Source organism: Bombus impatiens, unplaced genomic scaffold (genome assembly GCF_000188095.3).
Source record: "Bombus impatiens unplaced genomic scaffold, BIMP_2.2 scf_2488, whole genome shotgun sequence".
Taxonomy (NCBI): Eukaryota; Metazoa; Arthropoda; class Insecta; order Hymenoptera; family Apidae; genus Bombus; species Bombus impatiens.
This window is the reverse complement of record NT_178907.1, coordinates 39792-66371: the sequence shown is the minus strand read 5'-3', so window position 1 is coordinate 66371 and position 26580 is coordinate 39792. Positions and strand designations below refer to the sequence as shown.

Here is a 26580-nt window from a genome sequence, read left to right as displayed (position 1 = left end):
CGGTTCAACCGCCACTCGTCGATTAATTACGGAAGATTACGTTTAGCGATGAAACCGTCCCCGTTTCTCCCTTCCGTCCTCGACCGCGTTTTCTTTTTCTTTCCAGCCAAGTCTTCGGGGATTATCGATTCTCGAGGTCGTCTGCCGTCTACTTGTCCATTCAATCTCGTGGAATGCTTATTTTAAGCGTTTCCGGCGTTAGGTATACAAAAATTAGATTTCATTGTATGTACAGTGGCTACAAAAAATATTTGCACATATCTTTATTTGTCAATGAAGCGTTTTTTTATCAGGCATTTCACTTTTATAGCATCAAATTTTGTAATTATATAAAAATACTACTAGAAGATGCCAAATTTAATATATTTGGATTTAATTGATTAGTATTATATATAAATGTTATAATAAATATAATAGCGCGAAAACATTTGGTCATTTTGTATTTGATAATATAGCGTTAAAGTGTCGTTGCAGCATCAATAAGATTGAAATCGTATGTATTCTATAGTTTCTTAAATCGTATTAAATACCTTGTTTAAAATTAAGAAAAATGACGTAACTGTATCCTGGAGTAATAAATTTTACGCAATTGATTCAGTTGGTATTTCGGCAAACAACTAACAACAAAATGAATACAGGGCAAGAAGTAAAATAAGAGTAAAGGATAAAGCGTAGTCGTAGTCATTTCGCCATAAATTCGAAGCCATTCGAGCTTGGAAATTGCGATATATACCCATAGTTCTTCGATACACAAGATTGCATACTAAAGTTCTATAGAGACGAAATTCCATTTTGCGATACGATTTTCTTCGTCGATTTTCCGTTTCTTAGGCAAAATGCGACAGAAATGGAATTTGCACGACACAACTAGCTCGGAATAGAGATTTACTTGTAGCCACGTGAAATTCCATTTTTCTATGAAATTCCGGTGAAATCAATGTAAAAATGTTTCCGCTGTAGCATGGTTAGAGAATAATGTAATATACTAATTTTCTTCTAAATATAATGTTTACAATAAATGTTTTGTTGTGTTGTAATTTTATTTATATTGAAATGTAATTTCATTTACATTCCCAGATTGGTTTCAAACTTATCCAATGTAACCATGGCAGTCGTGTCTGATTACAGTGCTAATGTCAAGCAGTTTTATATAACACACATAATATGAGCATATAAGTTTTCAATATTAAATGTTCAAATACTTCTGTGATCTAGTGTTGCACCATCAAACCATTCATCATCCCTTAACTTTTAAACATTCCATATCCTTGCAACTATGTAATATTCGTTAAATCATTCGTAAACTAACTGACAGCGTTCGATTACGAAGAACGACCTGTGACCACTGGATCTATCAACTAATCCTATCGTAGCACGATTCCAGCTCACCGAACCGTTCCATCGCGTAGAGAAATTTCCTTGACGTAGTCGAAATGCAATAGAAACGACATCTGCATGACAAGGCGCGATTCGAAGCGGCAGCCGCGAATTATTTACGGTGGCAATGTCAGCAGGTGGCCACAGTTCACCTCCATATATGATAAAGGCATTTGTCATCGTCCGGCTTTCGCCTTCGATTATCGATACACCCTACCACGGTCAATAGATGCATCCTACAGATAGTCGAATATGTATTTATAGTGGTGAATTCTGTTATCTGTATGTATGTATGTATGTATGTATGTATGTATGTATGTATGTATATATGTATATATACGTGTATACATATATATATATACACGTATATATACACGTGTATATACATATATATATATATATATATATATGTATGTATATATGTATATATGTATATATATATATATATATATATATATATATATATATATTCCGTTCGTGTTACTTCTATGTTTTCTTTCCTCTTTCCCAATTCCCGCTTTTCATCGTTCTTCCACTTCTTCCATTTCTCTTTTCTTTCACTCTTTTCCGCGATACCGGTCTCCGCGATGGCTGGAAATAGTTTTTCATTCAATGTCATTCTTCGTTATGAATCTTGTTTCAGCCCGGTATGATTCCTAGTTGTAGCTTCTGATTTCATTTTTGTTTTCCGGTATTGGCGATTTATTTCTTCGAAGAATTTTGCTTCGTTGCACTTTGTCGCGGTATTAGACTGTTTGACTCATATATTATTAGGACGACATTTTAAGTTGTGTATGAAGTCGTAAAGATTGAAATAAAATTGGATTAGTTGGAATGTTATAATCACTTAGTAATGTTTTAGAATTACGGAAGTTTTGTTAAGTAGCTTTGGATGAATCATAGAATTAATTTTTTAGAAGTGCTATTCTGTAATATACACGTTTTAATGTACTTCCGACAGTTTGTTTTCACTATAATAGATAGAGGAAAAATATTTCTTTAAAACATTAGTATTCTTTTTATGTCCACCAGCTTTAGCTTTATTTTATTCTCGTAAAAAAGTGCCAATTCATATTCAGTAAATAATTTTATTTCCTATTATTCCTATAAAAAATTTTAATGAATCTTCAATAAATAAATATTGAATAAATAAGATAAACTCCACTTATTTTATCCATTACTTTCTCTATTCTCCCATTCCACTCAAATGATCAATAACTTATCATTAATAATTTGCCAATAATTTACCATTTCCCTCCATTATGATGTAGCAATCAACCATTGGTCTTCCATCATCCCTTAAAATTTCACCTTAAAATATCTACATTTTCTCCCACTGCCTTCAACCCTATTTCACGGCATCTTCTGCTCCTCCCCCGATCTAATCTCATCCCTCCGCGTGTCCATCTGTCTCTATTATCCCGCATCCATCTCCTGCGCCTATTCTCTTCGTTCCTAACCGTCCGTTGCTCGCCATGAAAACCGATAAAAGTTATTAGATCCTACGGGTAAGTAGTTCCTGGTGGCTTCAGTTTCCGGAAATGAAGTCTGAAACTACCAACCCCGGAATGGTTACACGCGTAAAGAGCACCAAGTAGGGTAGCGAGGACAAAAAGCATCTATCCGCTCCCGCTTCACTTTTCATCGGGCTATGGATAGAACGCAGAAACTCAGGCAACCTCTTTATTGAGATACGCGATCGATTCTGCTGCTTTCATCGGTTGTATAAGAGGCTAGCTGTGGATTTTGTCTACTGAATGTCTGATTCCCACTTGCCCCTTTAACGGGAAAACAATTTACTCAACAATAATTGTGAATACAGTATTGGAATGAAAATGTTATTGTATGTCGAATATTGTAAAATTGACACTTCAAAAAGATTCTATACATATATAAGGTGTTTCATTTAACTTGAACGGCTTAAATAACACAAAAGATTTTCTTGAGATCATCACTTCTGCCTTTAAATAAAATTATTTGAATTTGAATATCTTTATCAACATAAAAATTCCTTTAAAATTCTTCAAGAATTCTAAAAGAATTTGAAATTCTTCTTTCTTTTGTTATTGATTAGTACTTTCAAGCTATATTTATATCAGTATTTGGAAATTCGTAGAATTTGCTATGTGTCATATTGTGTATCAATTCTGATGTATTACATTTGTTATCTTCGGCACACACTATGTATATGATCACATAACTTATCATTGACTATCAGAAAAGAATAATTTATTACAATTCGGCCAATGAGGTCTGCATTACAATGAACACCACAAATCATGAATAATCTTTGACTTCATCGTGTTCATTTTTCTTAAAAAGTATCAAATTTTTGAAAAAAATGTAAATGTTAGTATATTATATTTTCTTTTTCAAAATTATGAAATTTTTCTGAGGCATATAACAATGCACTTGTCGATCAGTAATATAAATGAAAATAATCAAATTATTCATTCATTCGTTCGACCATCGATCGACCATCGAAGACCATCTTCCTTTTCTAAACTGTTCATTCTGAAGCTCTACCAACCTCTGAACCACAACAACGATTCTCATAAAATAAAGACCCATGCAACTTGTAAATAAAACACGAACGATATGAATCACAGTCTGTATGACAGAAATCCCTGACTTTTAAAATACTCCATCGAGACCAATCACAGGTTTTGCATGGCATGAGCAAACGTATCAACGTGGCTCACCGCGATATCGAGCCCGATCAAAGCAATCGACGATCTGCGATTTTTGAGATGATCACCGAGTGGAAATAGAGGGTCGTCTGTAAACCTGGAATCGACTGTTCCCTGTCCGATTGTTAATCATTTTTCGAGAGGGCCTCGACGCGAACCAAGCACGTTTCTACCTTTTTTTGTAGATGTTGAGCCATGCTTCATGGCGGGTTCGCTCCCCTGGATTCCCATCGTATCGAATGCTGGTCGAAATCGATGCAGAGATCCGGGAAAGATATGTGTGTTCCTATTCTCTGTTGCGGACTTATTGGACGAGGGTAATCGTGGATTTATGTGGGCCGTTTAATGAAATTTGTGCTTTTTGCCCGAACTGCTTCAAGGCTGGATTTCAATGGGGCCACCGAATATATTTCTTTGTTTTCACTGGTGATCGCTGTGGAATTTTCGCTTGAGACGATTTGACGGAAGTTGTTGCTTTTGAGGGATATACTTTGGTTATCTTGCATTAGAACTGTAGTATATTTGTTAAAATACAACTTCGGAAGATAAGATTTCATCTGTGTAATTATATTAATCGAAAATAAGAAAGTCAGTTTCTAATTTCATACGATTCGTAAGTTCAACGTACCTATCAGGCCATTAAACTCGTATAATATATAAAGTGAGTATCGATATGATCAACTTCTATTTTAATACTTTCGAAGTAATTCTAAATTTATAAATTCTTTGCACTACCATTATATACATAGGAAATATCGATTTATTTCCAGATTGAGAGCAACTATATTCAGGCCAATATTCTTCTATTCCTGTTACTACATGGTGAAGCGTTAATTAAAGAAAATACTTGGTGAATAAACGAGGTAATAATAAACAGTCACGTTAACCTATTTATGTGAAACGAAGGAAAATCACATTTTTCGTTTTTCGAGTATTGTTGAAGTTAAACTAGGCGAACAAATGTGGCGATATTTACGTTAACGTTTCCGTATTATAATTCTCGAAATAACTGACGTTGTAAAAACGAATAAAAAGCAGCCACTTCTCGCGTGCCTGGTGATAAATCATTCTTTATTGCAGCACTTTGCAAGAATATTTCTTGTAGAAACATCCGTGCTTCTGCACGTAAACTTTTAACACGTCCCCGCTTACACACGTTCTCTAGCAAAATGAAATGGTTTGTTTTAGAGTGCGATATACAACGTAGAATTTGTCATATAACATGGGAAAATCATAAACGATTTCAATTCACGTTTGTAAATTCTTTAATGCTCAACATTACTGAAATACTGTTGAAAGCATAATATAAGTAATCTTTTTTTTTTATCAAAAGTTTCATATAAAATAGAATTCAATCTAGAATATATTTTTTACATTATATGTTAAAGTTAATTTTTCTATTTCTTTAATTTATAAAGTCTCCTCGATTTTTCTTTTTCTCGTCGAATTAGGGACAACAATCGAATTTCCTTAAAGGACACAGGTGCGATCGTAAAAAGCAGCTCCACGAGGAACGAATGCAAGATAAACGATTCGAGGGAAGGTTGTTTAAAAATAGCAACTGGCAGAAATAAAGAATGCAGAATGAAATGCCGAAAGGCGAGGAATATCTTCGCAACGAAACACTAACAAAGCTCCAGTGGACAGCTGTACCCATGGCCTCGTGATATTAAATGCTACGAGGTAAGGATAGATCAAGAAGCAAGCGAAAGGAGTAGCTGAGAAATGAGATTCCATAACAATCTTTTCACGGGCTTGATAGCACGATTAGTTAACTAAGTGCATTTCTTTTTAATTAAAAATTCAACATTTGTAAATTTCTTCGAAATTAAAAGTTTCCACATTTCTTTAAAATCCAGAAAACGAATCATACGGACATAATTAGACTATCAATGTTTATGAATCTATGACAAATTTCAAGATGCAGAAAAATACGAGATATCTACAATACACAAAAATATATACCACCAAATATACATCAGTTAAAGGTATACTATTTTGCAATATTAATTAACACTCATAATATGATGCACATGAATAGATTTCTATTTACTTCCGATTTCTTCAATTCTGTCCATAGAAATATAGATTTGCATAGAAATTTGCAGTGTAATTATAATCGTCGAGCGATCGACGAAAGTAGAAAGAAAAATATATCAACGCGAACATACGCGCGTATAAATTGTTCGGCGATATAATTGTGCAACGTGACGATTCAATCAGCGCAGCAGCTATCCAGTCGTGTTAGCGCGTCTATGAATCGCAACGAGAGACGAAATTCTCGCGTTTAAATGGCAAATGCAACCTTTGTTCGATATCTCGTTCGTTTTTCATTTTTCGCCAAATTTCCGGTGTATGCAATAAAGAGCATTCAGTTCAACTGTTTCATTAATTCGCGCGGCAAAGTCGCGTTTTACTGTTGTTCATTAATGAAACGCGTTTGTTGCAGTAGACATGTTCGCGATATTAATATTCGTGATGATGAAATGTTTACAATCAACTACCATAAATATTATAATATAAAAAATAGGAAGATGCGATTCTAGTTGGGCTTGTCGGAAAAAAGGTTGATACATTCTGTTCGAAATGATAAATCTGCCTCAAGGACGAACTGCCGAGCAGAAGAGTAATAAATCTGCCAAACATACAGAAACGATAAATCAGGATTTACATTTACATTTGGATATGGATACATTTACACTTACTTTGTACATTGCAAAAATGTTAGATTAGATTAATAAATCAATAGCGCGAATAATACAATGCACCAATGAAAATAAACTTCTCAAAGAGGAAAAATAATTTTCTGAATAGAATTATCAATGAAAAAGCTGCTGAACAAAATTGTCACATTCTATAGAAAAATTATTTAGATGTTAGAATGGTTTACAGATTAATAACGTAAAAAAAACTAGAAATTTTACATAATAAATTATTCCTTCCTCCGCGTATATTTTATCAAATAATGAACTTCCCGTTGCAAGTCATATAACTCTCCGTTATTAATACACGCCACAAAAATTTCGGTTCTGAGTTGAAACAAAGCTGATAATTTACCAAAGAAAATGTTTCAAAGAATTCATATAAATTTCTCCATTTTCCGAATCACGAATATTCATTTAATATTAGTAATTTCGCGTTTCATCATTTAAAATTAATCACGCAGAAACTTTATTATCAATTTTCCAAAAAATTTCATCTGGTGTTAAAAAGCAACTAACAGTTACCGCGGACCGAAAGTGAAATCGTGTGACGTCAGCCCGGAAACCAAAGGCACAAATACAATAAGAAGGTGATTTACCCAGATGATCCTGTTCCCTCTGAACCTTGCCTGGTTCGACGATCAGCAGACACCAGATGGACACCAGGGACACCGACGAAAGCAATTTTCCCAATATTCCCATTTCTCTTCTTCCGAGCTTCCGTTTTGAAGCGATGAAAACACGGACCTCGCAGGCACACACGCGCGCGCGCACACGAAAATGTCAAATCAGCCAAGAAGACACTGACTTTCGTCTTGGCCGGGTTAATATTTTCTCCATTCGTTTTCTTTTCTTTTCTTTTATTTTTCTGCACCCGTCAAATCGTCGCGTCGTCCCTCTTCTCTTCCTCGGGAATTCTGCAGCACCGTTCTGAGTCGCAAGATTGAACCAGAGTCCATTCACAGAACAACGCACACTGCAAAAGAAAGAATGACTTTTGTCACGAGACGTGGTTTAAGATAATAGAAAAATCTAAATTATGAGTGGAATCTTCGAAAATTTATGAATTATCACCTTCTAAGTACATATTGATATTAGAATATTGTATTTAATTATTAATATTTTTGTTTCGATATCTAAATATCGAATACCGAATATTATATAATATAGTAATATAATAAGCATTATGTCATTTTATAAGTAATGTAATCAATTAGTAATGCAGTTTTTCACTTTCTTTATAATTGTGCACTACTTTTCGATCTTCGAAAATGTCTACAGTACCGGTTGCTATAACTTTAAATTGAATTTAAAGCTAAATGTAAACTATAGGTTGAATTAAATTTAAAACTATAGAAAATTGTGCATTATTTGTAAAAAATATAGATCTTTTTATCAGGAATTTTGTAAAGTTTGTTATCATTACCAATAGAATCAATGACAGTTTTGAAAATTCTATGAATTGTTATGAACTCGAAGTATTGAGTACTCATCAATCAATATATACATATACGTAAGTTGTTCCAAAATAAATAAATTCGATTTTCAATGGTTTTAGACAATTTCTATGAAATGAATCGTATTACTAAGCACAGCAGAGGATTTTCACGGATCAAAATTCACAAGATTTCCATGAACAGCAATATGCAGGTTTGTCTCTCAGAATAGATTTTTATTCCACGTCGAAGAAATTTAGATTTAACCTGTATCCCTGCCCGAGTGCATACACAACAAATACTGCAGGTAGAATCGGAAACCATGAAAAAATAATATATGAAATGAAATACATCGTGAAAGGTTTAGATCCCAAAGCTTCTAAATACATGAAAAATATTCGACTAACTTCGAAACGTTTTTTTTTTTTTTGCAATCCCAATACTGCGAAATATATAATTCCGTGTTGTTTCAACGTTGATTTACCACGTATGCACGAGACATATTGAAATGTTTATTTGTACACGAGAATATTTCCTCCTGTATTTTCTGATTTTTATAAAAATATATGCCATGGAGATAAATGGACCTGCTAAACATATACCGTACGATAATATAGAATAATTCACCGTGGAAATACAGGAGAAGTATATTAATACATTTTTCTCTAATTTGCACTAAACATTTATTTTCATTAATTAACGAATCATTCGACATTAAGCTAATGCTAAAGATTAACGAAAAAGTGAGTTACAAATGGATATGGGAATACGCTGCTTGATAATGCGTAGCTATTTTATCAAATTTTCCACACCTCGTAAATGCACATTGTCCTTACTTCGTGCGTTTTTCAGTCCATGATTACAATGTAAACGGAAGAAAACCATTTGAGAGTAACGAAGAATAACGCGAACGCGTTAAAATCTTTTAGTTTCGTACGCCTGCATCCGGCACCCATGATAATCACGTTTAATGCGTTCTTGTTTTTCGGCTCTTCCGAATATTTGGAGTAACGAAAGATTTAATGGGCTAACTTTGGTAATAGGATTACGAGACGAGATGACTATGCGTTGTTCGAATCCGTAATTTGATTCTGTGTAAATTTTCGTCATGCGTTCAGTGATGCTCTACTGGAATCCTCAATTTGCACATTATTGATCTTTCTCGGTGTTTTAGCGTACGTAGGGATTGTAGATAATATGTAAGCTTTAGTAATCTTTCTATAATTACAGGAAAGAGATAGGGAGGAGTATCGTAATTTCTATTTATAACGAAATTCTTAATAGAGAAATTAAGTGAAAACCAAGTAAAGTTTTCTTTCAAATGTATATCAAATCTTCAATTTTCAATTACTCAAGTTTCCAATCCCTAAATTCCAATTTTCGACTTTCAATATCGGATTTCAAACTTTTAAATGAATTATTCAATATTTAATTAATAATTTTAATTGAATCAATATTGTGAAGCCATTTGCTGCTATTTTAACTCCGGGATACCTTTTCAAACTACAAAGTATAGTAATTAATGTTTATAAAATCCAAATAAGGAGAGAAGAAAATCAAAGTTAAATTATTATTGACAATAATTATATTGCGCGTTTTCCTTGGTGCGATTGAGAAGACATTAGTGTACGATGTCGATACAGTTGAAAATGATGCCGGTACAGCCGATGTTGGTTTCACGTCGAGGTACAGTTTGTGTCGTTGATTACGTTCCGCAAAAATTTCACACGTCCATTTTCATTGCTCGAGCGCCACGAATATCCGGGATTTCGAGCGAAATAATAGAAACGTCGATAGAAGGAAACTGCTCTAGTGGTTTCCACTAAAATCTTCTACGAGACGTTCCCTTTTATTCCTGGAATTTTCGCAAATAATTCGAACTAATAAATGAAGCGTTACCATACAAGTTTGTTACTTTTTAACATTATCAATATCGTAATGTTTAAAAAAAGAAATGAAAAATATTCCTAACCCACAATTTGATCATAAGCGGTCAATAAGGATTTAGGTTAAATTATTTTTGCAGTATCTTTTTATAATTTGTATTCTTTTATTTTTATATGATAAAACACATTTGCTTCTATCGACGCACACATTGCGGTTCTTTTATTTAAGTAGTGCAGTTGACACACTTGTTGCATTCTACTTTCTGCTCATTTAGACAAAGTGATTTAGAAAGACAGACAAAGCAGTGGACATTGTGTCGAAATGAACATTATTACTTAAAATGATGTATTTGATACGCAATATTTTTAACCAATAATTTTCTCAAATTTGTATTCATACACAAAATGAAAAAATCTGCTATATTACCGCGCGTATTATTAAATTTCGCGTATAATCATTATGCACAAACTTCATCACAAATATGATGAACTTAAAAAGAAACCATCTGAAGTTCCAGCATCAGTCCCGTAAAACGAAGTACGGTTTCCTTGCCACGCTAGAAATATACAACAATAATATACAACAATATAGATAGACAACGAAGTGTCATTAAACTGAAATGAGCTCTTATTAACTGATTCTATGAAGGAAGCTGTAACTCGCACTAAACCTCTCTCTTCGTTATTTTTCTTTCAGATAAAGTACAATTTCACATTTAGAAAAAGGAATAGAAGGGACAACAAAGCGCTTTAAAAAAGACATAAAAGTAGGAGAAATTCTGGTTGCAGGTAGAACGTCGTGACATTAATTTCGACCGCGATTCAACGTTATAAAATCGGCCGCACGAACTATGGTGGACCAGGAAAAAAGGGCAAAATAGAGAACGAGGCTTTCTTGTTCTTCATTGGAGCGGGAAAGTGAGCCCTACCCCGTGCTTTTAGAGAGCGAGTAATTCACTGCTTGGAGAACTCGTCCCTCGAGGCATTGCTATGACGTATTCGCGGAGACGCGCTCTCCCTAATGAGATTAAAAGTTACCAGGATTCCAGCAGGCGGAGTGCATTAAACATATTAAACAGTGACCCGACTCGCATTATTCTCCATCACATATATTGCCGATAAATGTACACCGGACGTAACCAGGATTCTCGTATTATATTTAATTTAAATTACGAATGGTGATACATTGATTTTTCGAACGTGCGACTTTTGCTTGATACCTTTTTAATGCACACATTCTGTTGTGGTTTCAAGGGAATGACGTTTTGGTCGTATTTATGTTCATTTATTTCACATTTGTTAATGTAAAATGTTATTAGGGGATTTTGAAAGCTTTATCTTACGCTATTGCAACTGACGATTATCGATTTCATGTCATGTATGAGTCGTTCAGAAGCCACTCTGATCAACTTTGTAAAATGAAAAGTGCGTGAACGATAATGAATTTTGATGTTGTTATAAATACTGGTTCTCAAATTTGCCTCAGAATTTACTATTATTTGTATCATCTTCTTGAGATAAGAGAACTCTTGGGAAGAGAAGAGATAGGTGAATAATACAATTTATACATTTTTAAAAACTCAAATGTTTAAATTTTTGCATGAAGAAGAATCTTATGACAATCCCAACGAGTGACACCGACACTTTCGATCGGCATTCTATTCATGGAAATTTACCACACAAGGTGCATTGACGTTTCTTTCGATTTATAGACTCGTAGTCTCCATTCACTAGACAATAATCCAGGTAAAAAAAAAAAGACGTTACGGTTAGTGAACTGGTCTGCCAGCTTTTCATATGCCTGAAATAATAAAGATCTTCCACGTAGCATTCTTCCTTGATATAAATTGTATAAATATTGACGCTGTTCACCAGGACACCGTCTCAATCACCGACAAGGGAAACAACCCTCTTGCTTTCTTCCCTGATCTTCGATCCGATAGAACGTTTTCTTTCCGAATATTTGGCGAATACCGCTGTACTAGGATGAAACATCAACGAAGCAAGTGGCAAGTTAAACGATGTTGACTTGTGGACCGTGTAGAGACTGTTTGTCCTATGTTTAGCGATAAGAAGGGCAAATTTTTTTCGGTTGTATGTAGCATTAAGTATGTGTATATTTCTTTACTTATGTGTAGCTTCTCTTTTATTTTTAGAAATATCTATTAATATATTACATTATCTATAATCTATTGAGTATATATCTATTGTACAATATATCTATTTATGAAGTGTATCTATTAAATTCTACTCTAAAATAGTTGAAATATGTTAGCATATCGAATTTCTATAAAATTAAACAAATTATGTTAGAGTAAGAAATATAACGATAACTTTTAGTTAGTAACTGAAATAAGAATTGATATTTAAAAGTTAATGTTATTTTTCATTTTATCCTGCAACGATGTGAAAATTTTCGTCGGTGCACATTTTTCATTTTTATTATTACTCATGCAGATAAAAAATTTGCGCGTGAAACAGCAAAAAATAGTGCCGTATTTTCTTCTATATACAAATACTAATTTATGTCATAAGTGCGCTCTCTCAGCACAATATTCACATTTTTCATTCGTAATATGTTTGTTATTATTAGCAATGTTTATATATTGTATATAATGTTTATATATTAGTAATGTTTCAGAAATAAACTTCCTTCATATTTAAAATTCTGAATAGTCCCAGATAATCGTGTTAATCTTTCGTAAATTAAATTACGAAAAATCCTTCATTTTAAAAAGACAATAGAATTATCACAAAAGACAAAAGTTTAATCATTGCTAATGGATCCTTGAGTAAACAAATTTTAAGAACCTCTTACCTATCTCCATTCCTAGGCAAAATATTTTGTCACAAACAAAGAGAAATTAGTAATAATGTGACAAGTGCAAGAAATTAGAGTCGAAACGACATAATAAGATTTTTCCCACATATCCAAAGCGAATGAAACTTAACTGTTTCGAGAGACAGGCGAAGATCGACGTGCCCTACTTTCAAATCCTCTTGGATCGCAGGTTCAAAGTTAATCGAGCGGAATGAATTCTGGGCAAAGGGGTGAATTGACGCGTTACAGGGGTTAATTTCGATCTTATAGGCATCGCGTCGCGCGTCAGCGATAGAAAAGCTGTCATCGACAGGTCACTCGGTTCGGGCCACCTGGAAGGCGTGACGTGACGTGACGTGACAGCATTAGCAGAGACCCCACTCGCATTACCGTGTCATGTCGATCTTTGAGTTTTCGCACACAAAGTCCCAAGTCTTCGATATTATCGAACTTTCTTAATAAACAATTATAATATAATATTCGTATCTATATTCATGACATAAAATCATATATAAAATATTATTATATATAAAATATTGTTATTAACGATAGATGGTCAGACTAAATATAAATTGAAGGTTTTAAACAAATAACGATATTAATATGAACGCTTTGCTTGTTAAACGCATAGTTATTAGAATTATGTCAATAGTATTTAATGGTAATTTATTTGTTCGGTCTTCTCATAAATTTTAGGTAATCTAACGCGGAGGAAATTGCATCAGGTGCATTGGATCGTGTGATTTAAAGCGGCGAGTTCACACGTGAATAAAATTAATCGGTTTTACGCGGAAGAATTCCTTTAATCACAGACAGGAAAGGTTTAATTTCAACTTTTAGTCCCGGCTGCAACTTTCCCGCAACACCAACGAAACGATTTAGATAAATCAATTTGTGCTACGTATGAAATTACTTGTAGTAAGTTTTTTATGACAGTCTATCGAAGCTAAATTTATTTTCATGGGAATAACATGATAAAAAGTTTGGCTTCGTGTTCCACGAACAAGAATATTTAATAATCAAAATATGTACTGTTCAAAAATGATTATTCGTCTTCTATTGATAAAATTAATAGACTTAGTTTAATTCTCATTAAAAAGAGATAGAATACTAACTAACATCGTAAGTGAAGTTATTTAATAATAAATAGTGAATTTATTAAATACCTTAACGCTGTCAAAGTTATCTAAAATGTATATTAATAATAAATCCAGTATTGATTACCTACTCTATCTATTGCAAATTTTCGAGTACAAATTCTCAGTAATTATGAACAGTATCGGATACTTTAACCACATCCTATTAGCAAAAGCGTTAATTAATTCCCAGGAATTTCAGTTTACGAAACACAGTCTTTATCGTTCTACATATTTCGTGAACTATCTAGTGCCTACATAAACCAACCAACACAGGCAATATAGGCTAAATACTATCCCGCACTCCATTTATCCATGAAATATCACCTAAACTCCAGATAACTTCTAACGTAATCTCGCCTAATTCCTTCATTAAACATAAAATAATCATCAGGCTTTTCTCCCTCGACCACTGCTTTCAATTACCCCGAATCAAGTCATAGATCATAATCGTCAAAAATTACGATCAAAACGTTCTTTGGGTCATGGAAGAATTCGTAAGGGAGGATCGACAAATCGGTCGTGCACTTCAAACTTCTCGAAACTCTTCATCCGTTCGTGAAAAATACGAGATTCCTTTCTTCTTCTTTCCTCCCGTGCGAATAAATACGATCTTCCGCGGGTGAAACTTCGACGAACTGTAACAGATGGCTTCGTGACTCGGGCGTCAACTTGCAAGGGGTACAGGAGGCTAGAAAGCCGTGATATTCATCCTTCAGCCACTAGAGAAAAGAATGGAAAAGCACTCTTGGGACATTCTTCAGAATGCCTCGATTTTGGCGCATTGGCCGCGATCAATTCAAAATCGATTTCAAACACCGGTCTGTGATTCTGCTGTTTGTTCTGGATCTTAGAAATTAGAATTAAAGGATAATCCCTCATGAACTCAGCTTGATTTGTGTTATACGTGATAGTAAAGATTTGCAAGTCTATGAATTATTCTAAAAGTAATACAATAAATACATTACTATCGAATTTGATAGCAGTTTTTAAATAAAATAGTATGTTTTTAAATAAAATATATTAGACAAACAAAATGCTATAATTGTCGTCCTACGCGATACAGATATTTGGTAGCTTAAATTTGAAGAAGATTGAGAGGTGGATGTAAATATCGCAATGATCCATAGCTCAGTGTGTACTTTCTGGTACCTGTTTTAGATCTTCAAAGATCTCATATTACTTTCACACACTACTTTACTCATGAAAAATAAATAGCACAGAGCCCGAGTTCTCCTTGAAAATTTTAATAGAGAGGTTTTAAAGTCGAGACATTGATTTTAATAAAGAATAAAGTCTAGACTCTGTGAAAGAGAATTGACAAATAACGTCATGCTTTTTGCATAAATCGTCTTTAAAAATAGTAAAGTTACCATCCAAAATAATCTATGCTTTCTACGTCACATCATCAGTCTCATCATCTCATCAGGCACGTCACGCAGTAAAAAATGCAGCCAAAAATACAGATAGTCGACGAAACTATAAAATGCTGTGAACCCTATTCCGTTAGAATAGGGATGTTAAAGGTACTCTCGAGCAACAGATGCGTCCAAAACGAAGGTAATCCCGGCCAAAAGCCTTGAGAGTGGATTAAATTTCAGAAGTTAATTCCTACTCGTCTGCGACACTCGTCAAAAGTCAAGGGAAAATCAATGACGGAGACGTGTCGCGTAACAGTCCTAGGAATTAAAAAATCTCCAGTACTCGAGGGCTGTACTTGTGAAAAAAAGGAGTACAAAGACCTAGAGTATCCCCTTTACGCTACGAGTCCGGATTATGTCAATTTGAACGCCAGACATCGTCATCAAAGTCTTTCTTTTCTCGATTAAAAATCCCTACAGCGACTAAACACGCTTTCAGGCGTAAGAGCAAATCAGTTCGAGTGTATTGGGCGGCTTGCACGCTCTTGTTTTGCAAGCAACCCCTTGCCTTATGCTTCGTCTCCGCGTAATCCTCTTTGGGAAGAAACGTTTCCTCCCCTTGTGCATAAGACAAGGATCGAACTATGAAGAACAGAGTTGATGGATCGTCGGTTCATTATTGTTGAAGTTATTGCGTCATGAAAAAGCTCGTACCCTTCCGATCGTTGATTGGTGATGTTGTGCTGTTATAAGGTTATTGGTGTCCAATATTTCTGGAGTTGATTGATGATCGCAGTTATCTCTATTTTCTTTAGTTTGGATTTAGAAAGATTTCTTTTATTAGAGCATTATTCTTTTTCAGTAGAGCATGAGTGAGAAATGTTTCGAGAATGTTCGAGAGAAAATAATCTGCAATGAGGATCCTGTAGCTTTTAGTATTGATTTCTGTTTCTTGTTTGGACCATGAACTTCAATATTATAATCAAAGAATTAATATTAACATCTACTAAAACATGTATAATGTATTATAGAACTTCGAAGTTGGTCAGATTTCAAATTACATCTGTTTTGCGAATCCTTTCGTGAGAATAACGAGAACAAATGGCGAGAACGTAGAGACATGAAATACCAAGGGAGAGGCAACGAATATAACGTAGAAAAGACAGAAAATAGACGAAGCTAAAGTAGAAAGAAGATCGAAGAAGAAGCGGTGATCCGTAATCAATCACGATAACCTGGATATTCGATTTCCCCGCCAATTCGAATCGTTCGCCAATTGACTCCCTCGCAATTGAGCTCGAGGTGTTAAGGGACTTACCACAGCTGTTTCAATTTCTTTTTCCAGCTGGTTCGCCGTTCGTGAAATTAGACAATTTAATGAAGTCGGTAATCGTCAAATTGGGATCGAATTGAGAATTGGACACGCCTTTCTTGTTACTCGATCAAGCACCAGCAATAAATTCTATTTTAAAACGTTCCCGAACAAGATCCCGTACCAGAGAGGATCTTTCACTTGATTTTAAAATATTGTGCACAGAACTTTGAATCCCTCGCGTTTAGTAAATCATTCGGAGAGTTTGAATAAGCTTTTTTAAGTTATTTTTCAGAAGAAGAAATGCGGCATAAAGAAGTTCGATTTAAACAGTTTCGTTACAACGATTAAACTTCAAATTTAATTTGGATTGGATTCTTTTAAATCTTCCGACTTTGGAACTTGATTCTTAATACTGTAGAATCTTCTTCATATTAACGGATTTCACGTCTTTACCTACTCCTGGCATCAACAAAATTTAAAAAATTGATTATTTAAGCGATGAAGTTATATTACTACTAGTTATAGTACTTATAATATATTTGTGTTAGAAAATAAAGTATTATATAAAATAAGGAACAGTAAGAAATAATAAAATTGACATATATTTTTCTTAATCTATGACAGAAATATTACAGAGTTCAAAGTCGTCTACAAGTCTGCTAAAAGATCAGAAAAAATCTGTTAGTCTTTTTAAAAAAGTCTAATCTGTAGTTGGTTGATAATGATTAGAATTAGAAACATTACATTTGACATGCGTTTTCAAATAAACACTCCAATACTCATCGAACCGAATGGAAACTATAACTTTGATTTTTATGGCGCATCAATCCACTTTCGAATAGATTTGCTCATGCAACCGAAGAAATAACAGCGAAAGTTCGCCCCATTTCCCCGACTAATCTCTGTACGAACATTTACAACAAGTAGTTCAAGCAAAATAAGGCAGTTTCGAATGATCCTCGCTGCAACTGTCTTTCACCAAATGTAACACCAAAACTTTAACAAGATACTGCTCAACTTTCAACTCGTGCACCGATACTGTTCGTTCCACTTCTAATGTTCCATTATAAAAAATTACTTCCCATCCTCTGTGTTCCCAGCAATTTATTACGACCTACTGTTCTGAACGAAAACTATCGCTGACAATTTCATGCAAACGATTCAACGATTCTTGAAGATACAACGACGTAAGTGACAAATTAAAGGATTGTGTAAAAAATATTTAGTCTACATTTAGCGACAAAAATGGAGGAAAATCAATTAAGCTATAGCTTTATTCTCTGCTGCAATACGTTTTCACGATACGTAGAAGACTATTTCATGAAAAATGTAGTAGCAGTCAACTGACCTATACAAATTTTAACTCCTATTTTAAGGACAGTATCAATAATTTTTGTGCATGATATTTCCATGTTCCCTATATTTGACGTTCATTGAAGGTATATAATAATTACAATTGTGACTATACAATTTGTTTCATAAATTAAAAAGTTATAAACCATCTTACTCCAAGTGAATTACGGCACTTACGTCCCGCCGATGCGATGCGCGGCATCTTCTAGGGAACTTAGGCATCTCGAAGCAATATCCGCCTTTGCGGTTTCGATATTAGTTCTCATAGAGAGACACACCGTTTTTTCATATTTCCATAAAAACAGAATTCAATTTCAATTAGATACTTTCTTGGATAAGCTATATGTGGCGCGTGTCAGCACGGTAGAAAAGAGACAAACGAAACTGGATGAGAGGAAAGAAGTCATTCTGGTTTCTTATTGTGGATTCGGGCTTTATCGTAGAATCGAGAATTCTAGAGTACCGCGTTGTTGGATTCATCACCGCAAATAAGTCACGAGGGAATATCGGTTATGAAATTTCGATGAAAGAGTCGCGATGTGGCTCACTGTAGTTAAAGTCCAATAAGCAGAATGATTTATGTATTAGCTTCCAGTGGAACATCAGAGTTCGTTCCATAGCCACTTTTTCGTAAATTCTTGTAACGAAATTAATGACCTCTTTGATATTCTTAACAACCATGAATAAATCTGAAATTCATTACTATACTGCGGATTTCTATGCACATTCATAGGTTTGAGAACATAATTATAAAAGTAGAATCTCGATCGAAAATTGTGTTACTACTATTATAGAAAGCATGCTATACTATTTCATATTATGTGCATTTTGTACAATTTTTCTCCTTCAAATTTTCTGTAAATGCATATAAAATCACAATCTATCTAATTATAACGATATTGCAAACGATATATACTTTTAAATAAAAGTCATATTCTACACACATATAAGTTAAAAGAAATCAAACTTCTCCAAATACAATTTCTCGCATCGCCCAAATTTACTAAAAGCAATTCTCTTAACTTTCCCTACTTCGTAATTCCTTTCACTGTAAAAATCAGATTCTTCAGGTTTCACGCTTCATTTTACTGGATCCACAATCGGAAAGTATTCGGAGCCTCTTGGAAATCCTTGCCCTGAAAAATTCAGCTTTCACTGCACCCCAGAGAGACTCGAACAGCGAGTTCGTTAACAAACAGGTCACGATCGGGGAGCTGCAAAATCGGAATCCATCTCCAGCCAATTATCGGTCTTATCCTTGGCCGGTTCCAAAGTTCTGTGCCAGTAGTTCAGCCAATAGACGGCGGCAAAGGACACTTGGCCAAACGGATTCGGCCTTTCGAGTATAATAGCGAGGCCAAGATGCGACTAGTTACTCGGTGGAATCCGTGTTCCTCAACACGACAGTCATCTTTCCCTGGCTATTGGTCCACTTGCTTTCAGCAAACATGCACACTGCACAAGTATGCGTAAGCGGCTGACTTCACGAATATTGAGACCCCGCCTGAGAATTGCATTGAAGTTCTCTAAACGTTCCTTCTCTCTCTACCATTCTGTTCACAATTTCATGCAAACGATTCAACGATTCTTGAAGATACAACGACGTAAGTGACAAATTAAAGGATTGTGTAAAAAATATTTAGTCTACATTTAGCGACAAAAATGGAGGAAAATCAATTAAGCTATAGCTTTATTCTCTGCTGCAATACGTTTTCACGATACGTAGAAGACTATTTCATGAAAAATGTAGTAGCAGTCAACTGACCTATACAAATTTTAACTCCTATTTTAAGGACAGTATCAATAATTTTTGTGCATGATATTTCCATGTTCCCTATATTTGACGTTCATTGAAGGTATATAATAATTACAATTGTGACTATACAATTTGTTTCATAAATTAAAAAGTTATAAACCATCTTACTCCAAGTGAATTACGGCACTTACGTCCCGCCGATGCGATGCGCGGCATCTTCTAGGGAACTTAGGCATCTCGAAGCAATATCCGCCTTTGCGGTTTCGATATTAGTTCTCATAGAGAGACACACCGTTTTTTCATATTTCCATAAAAACAGAATTCAATTTCAATTAGATACTTTCTTGGATAAGCTATATGTGGCGCGTGTCAGCACGGTAGAAAAGAGACAAACGAAACTGGATGAGAGGAAAGAAGTCATTCTGGTTTCTTATTGTGGATTCGGGCTTTATCGTAGAATCGAGAATTCTAGAGTACCGCGTTGTTGGATTCATCACCGCAAATAAGTCACGAGGGAATATCGGTTATGAAATTTCGATGAAAGAGTCGCGATGTGGCTCACTGTAGTTAAAGTCCAATAAGCAGAATGATTTATGTATTAGCTTCCAGTGGAACATCAGAGTTCGTTCCATAGCCACTTTTTCGTAAATTCTTGTAACGAAATTAATGACCTCTTTGATATTCTTAACAACCATGAATAAATCTGAAATTCATTACTATACTGCGGATTTCTATGCACATTCATAGGTTTGAGAACATAATTATAAAAGTAGAATCTCGATCGAAAATTGTGTTACTACTATTATAGAAAGCATGCTATACTATTTCATATTATGTGCATTTTGTACAATTTTTCTCCTTCAAATTTTCTGTAAATGCATATAAAATCACAATCTATCTAATTATAACGATATTGCAAACGATATATACTTTTAAATAAAAGTCATATTCTACACACATATAAGTTAAAAGAAATCAAACTTCTCCAAATACAATTTCTCGCATCGCCCAAATTTACTAAAAGCAATTCTCTTAACTTTCCCTACTTCGTAATTCCTTTCACTGTAAAAATCAGATTCTTCAGGTTTCACGCTTCATTTTACTGGATCCACAATCGGAAAGTATTCGGAGCCTCTTGGAAATCCTTGCCCTGAAAAATTCAGCTTTCACTGCACCCCAGAGAGACTCGAACAGCGAGTTCGTTAACAAACAGGTCACGATCGGGGAGCTGCAAAATCGGAATCCATCTCCAGCCAATTATCGGTCTTATCCTTGGCCGGTTCCAAAGTTCTGTGCCAGTAGTTCAGCCAATAGACGGCGGCAAAGGACACTTGGCCAAACGGATTCGGCCTTTCGAGTATAATAGCGAGGCCAAGATGCGACTAGTTACTCGGTGGAATCCGTGTTCCTCAACACGACAGTCATCTTTCCCTGGCTATTGGTCCACTTGCTTTCAGCAAACATGCACACTGCACAAGTATGCGTAAGCGGCTGACTTCACGAATATTGAGACCCCGCCTGAGAATTGCATTGAAGTTCTCTAAACGTTCCTTCTCTCTCTACCATTCTGTTCATCTACCTCTGTCTACACACACACACACAAACACACACACACACACACACACACACACACACACACACACACACACACACACACACACACACACACACACACACACACACACACACACACACACACACACACACACACACACACACACACACACACACACACACACACACACACACACACACACACACACACACACACACACACACACACACACACACACACACACACACACACACACACACACACACACACACACACACACACACACACACACACACACACACACACACACACACACACACACACACACACACACACACACACACACACACACACACACACACACACACACACACACACACACACACACACACACACACACACACACACACACACACACACACACACACACACACACACACACACACACACACACACACACACACACACACACACACACACACACACACACACACACACACACACACACACACACACACACACACACACACACACACACACACACACACACACACACACACACACACACACACACACACACACACACACACACACACACATCCGTGTACATGTATCCATACCCATGTAGACACAGAAGCGTGTCTCGTGGTAATAGCACTTCTGGGCTATTGAACTCCTAATCACGAAGTGACAACTGTTTCCAGCCGTGCTCCGCTCGCCCTGGCTAGCAAGCATTTACCTCTGTCTACGTCTCTATCAAAGCAAACTATTTCGCTCGGTTCGTTTCGTCCCTGATGGTCTCTCATTCCTTCCAAAATTCCAACCATACTCCTCTTTCTTCGAGATTCATTGACAGTTTCTTTGTTTTTCAGAGTAGCTCCTTTGTTACTTTCTCGCTTGCCAGTCTCTCTTATTTTCCTTCGTTCGTCGAGTCCTACGTTCTCAATTCTTTTCCATCTATCCTCGTACCAGCACCGATTTTCAATGAAACGGAATGAAACTGAAAAAACACTCGATTCTTCGCTTCCATTTGAGTTACATCGAGGTTGCTCTACTCCTCCGCTAGAGTCATTTCTCTCTGTCTTCAGTCCTTAATACTTTCTTCCTTCGATCTTTACTATTCTTGTCCCTGACTATATAGGAAGCTTCGTCTCATTTTGATAATCTTCTCCTATTTCGGGTCAGTTACTGAAACTCTTCGATCCCCTCCCTGTGTCATTGCAACCATTCGAAGCATGCATTATCCGTAGATACGTTAAAATGCAGTTTTGAAAATGCCTCTACATATGTCCCTTCGTTACGTAATATAGGAAACTTCGTCTCTTCTTGATAACCTTCCTAAGAGAAGTCTCTCAAGAGATGAGAGAGAGAGAGGGGGGGGTCTTAGATCAGCTTCCATCGACTGGATCCTTTCAGCTCTCTCCCTATGGCTTTGCAGTCATTCGAAATATGCATTGCCTACGTCGAAAGGCAGCTTCCAAAACGTCTCTACACATGTATCTTCTCTCAAGGGACTACACCTTAGCTTGGACACCGGCGTTCATTAAACGATACAAACGGTCATTAAGAGGCTGACCGAACTCGGTCTTCGTTTCTATAGGTGGTCTCCTGTCGCCTCTTATCGGACTGTTGTTCAATCAGATCGAAGGACGCGATTAAATCGCAACTTGCACCTTGTGAAATTATCGTCGATCGTTGGAGAAGAGAAGTAAATTGCGATCGACGCAATGGAAATGAGCCGCGTTGATGAATCGCAGAAATTTCCAAACGAGTTTCGATGGACGAGCGGACAAACGATTGAAAAAAGTAATAAAAAGGCAAATCGTCAAGCGGACCGTTTTGGAAAAAAACTGAGGAAACTCGTTGATTGGAGAGGTTCCTTCGCGTGGAATGCATTAAATCGTGGACGATATCAATATTTCGTGTGCCACGACATAAATATTTATCGATCTCATACATCGATATGTATGGATCGGTGCTGCTGGTGTCGCGTTATTAACGTTGGCGAGTGCAAGCGTGTGACTTCGGGGGCTGAAGTTATACAGTGAACGTTTTTTCGAATATTCGATCGGGAGTGGATTTAGACGATGGAGAAAGAACAGGGCGGATGACACGCATCGCATCCTCCTTTTTTGGCTTTCTACCTCTTCTTCTTCGTTTTATGGGAAAAATAAATTGGGAAAACGTGACACATATAAAAAATTTTAAATGGACAATCTCGGACGAATTTTTGTTTTTTTCTTTATTACTTTGAATTTGTAACTAACTTAATAGGTCAGCTATTTAGAAAATACTGTGCAACGATTTTATTCTACATTTGAGGACTGCTGGAATTCTTGGGTTTAGTACAATTTAACGTTCTAATAAATTACAAAGACTAGTAACAGTACAAATTTCTAGTGATAACCTCTATCTCTTTGAAAACTTCTAACTATTGATTGATTAAATAATCGTGAATAAGCAGTGACAAAATATGATCATAAGAATTTATATACAATGCTTATCTGTAATCTATGAGAATTCTAGATATTTTATTTAAGGAGTTCAGGAACTGGACAGCTAAGAAAGCTCGAGAAAAATTCAGCAAGCGATACAAGTGATTTTGATTCCTGATTCCTGAAATATGACGATTTTATCCGATTACAAACACATCGTCTATAACTGACTCTTTTCTCAAAGGATATCCTTAATTCTTAATAAAAAATATTACGAAATTGCAAAATTATGGAATAGAGTATTCACAGGAACGAAATTAAAAAAAGATATAGGATCTAAGTTTCCAAAAGTACATTAGTCAACTTACAATTTTTCCGTAATTCTTCAGTGTCCCCAATAACCCTAAATTTCAATCAAAATATCACACTTCATCCATAACTACACTTTCAATATTCACGAATTACGCAATAACAATTAACGTTTCACAATTTCCAACAATCGACGCTTTTCCTAGGAATCGATTATACAGAATTGCTCACATTTTCGCGAATGGATGGAATTTTCCCGCCAATTTCGACGCGAGTTCTCTAGAGTTCTCCCGCGAAGTAAAGAGGGGAGAAGCTCTTAGGTGCGACGATCGTGCCGCGTGAAATGCCGAGAAGGCACTGATGGTGTTTTCGCGAATGACTACGAAGGCCGGAATTCCGTTTCACCGCCATGCTCCGACTTTATATTTGGTACGGCCAAGCGGCGCTAATAATATGTGCACGCTATTGTCGATTCATGGATCATTCGTGCACGCGAAACTCCTATACTACTGCTTCGAAAATTTTTAGACAACAACGATAGGGACGTGATTGATGGTTTCCTTCTGCTGGTTAGAGGATTTGGTTGAGACATCGGATGGATTAGAAAAGTTTCAGCAATTAGCGATTGCAATCATGTTAATTGGGGCACGTGTGCGCCAATAATGAATTTTGGTGATTGTTAAGATGACTGGATTTACAGCGCATCAAACAAAGTTGTTTTTTATGATTAGTTAAAACTGCTTCATTAATCTCATTGTGCGTTTAGCGGTTTATTTTGACTGTTTATGTTATTGGAATTGTTATTGGAATTTCTCAACGAGTCCAGGAAATTTAGACGCTTTATTAACAAAATATTGTTTCTCATATCAAGAATGCACTTATTCTTTATTCTTAACCACTGTATAATTAGTATTAAAATAAATATATTAGGTTGGAACTGTTGAAAATTCTATTTGAAAACACAAGTTTTTTATCTCGATCTAGGTGATTAATAAATTTCGCAACATTGGATATTTTAATGACAAATTATTTTCATATTATTTATTTCAATATAGCTTACTCATTACCCTCTTTCCTTTCTCGATTCGATTTTAAATTTTTATTGAAGCTTTCAAGCATCATGTCACAGAAAATATCAATTGACTAAAAAATATAACATGATCAATAAATTTTTTACATACAGTGTTAAGGCTTGCTCCGATAACGCACTTTATATGAATATTGCATCCGTGAATAATAATCAGAGTCTCTTACCTGAAACAGAAAATACAATATATTATTAATAAATTTTTTCCAATTAAAAAAACGAATAAATTATTTTAAGTCTTCCAGTTACATTTAAATACCAATTAAATTATTATAAGAGTTTATGACGAAATTCTTTGAAATTTGACAATATTGTTTTTAAACAATAAATAGACATGACCGTAATGAAAACGAGGTAAAAACAAGTGTTCGAAAAATGAACCACTTAATTGTATTGTTTATTCAGAGTCAGTTACAAAAATGGCCGTAACGAGAAGGTATATTTATAGGTTTGGAATCTTCGTGAATCTCGTGGATGGCAAGTCTTTCAGGGAATGTGGGTAACGAATTCAAAAAGGAGAACGAATAGTAAAATTGGAGGTTTCGTTGCCTCGTCACATTCGAGGCGAAAGTTCCAACGTAAGAATCCTCGTGAGATCAGCTACGAAACGAGTCCTGATCCTAAGAAAATTCGTTCCGCTTTCTGGAAATCACTTTCTGACGAACGAACTTCTGTTTCACGATAGACGAAGATCGCTGGGAACGAGAAAGGACGTGATGCGTTCATTCGTGATAATTTTCTTTTCATTCTCTTACGGTCGAAGAAGTTATCAGGAAGGTTTATATTTGAGCCTATTAAAAGTCAATTTCGCCAACTCTAGTTGTAGTATCTTTTTATTTGTTAGTCTACGAGTAAAGGAAGTATAAATCTTTTTAGGAATTCAGGGTTAAAGTTCGTCCCGTGCAAACAATTTGTAAAGAGTAATCAAACAATTCTTTAAATCCCATCGATAAAACTATCCAAGTACGAAGTGAAAAATTCTATGTCGCGTATCTAGATCACAGGTCTCTTTTACTACCTGCCGATTGACTTCGAATTTTACGAAGTCGTTGTAAAACTGACACTTCTCTCGCACGTGTAATAAATCCTCCAATTTATGTGTACGTACTAACAACCACGGTTCAACGAATTCTTTCTCAGTGATTCTAATTTTCCTCGGATAAATACAATCCGCTTTAATTTTACGATTGCAACCTTCCTCAAATTACTGGAAGGAAAAAAAGATGGTAGAACTTTAAAAATGTCACTTCTCAATCATCCAAATCTTCAAACACGAAATTTCGCTGGAAACCTACAAAATTTCTGAAGATGCATAAGTCAATTACAAGAAAAGCTGATACTGAAAAAGAAGAATATTAACG

General features: G+C 35.4%; 1 protein-coding gene across 2 annotated transcripts in view; it reads right to left on the bottom strand.

The window, feature by feature from the left end:
• The window catches only part of LOC100749309 (protein eva-1 homolog C-like), a 127496-nt gene extending 103009 nt beyond the window's left edge, over window positions 1-24487 (bottom strand). Inside the window, exons 1-2 of one of the 2 annotated variants that reach the window (XM_012393321.3) lie at window positions 24192-24487; window positions 7369-7745 (exon numbers count right to left, since the gene is read on the bottom strand). In XM_012393321.3, the coding sequence (XP_012248744.2) occupies window positions 7369-7471 (103 nt within the window). In that variant the 5' untranslated portion in view covers window positions 7472-7745; window positions 24192-24487. The remainder of the gene's footprint in view (window positions 1-7368; window positions 7746-24191) is intronic. The other variant, XM_033324430.1, reaches the window with a different exon arrangement.
• Between the last annotated feature and the right edge of the window lie 2093 nt (window positions 24488-26580).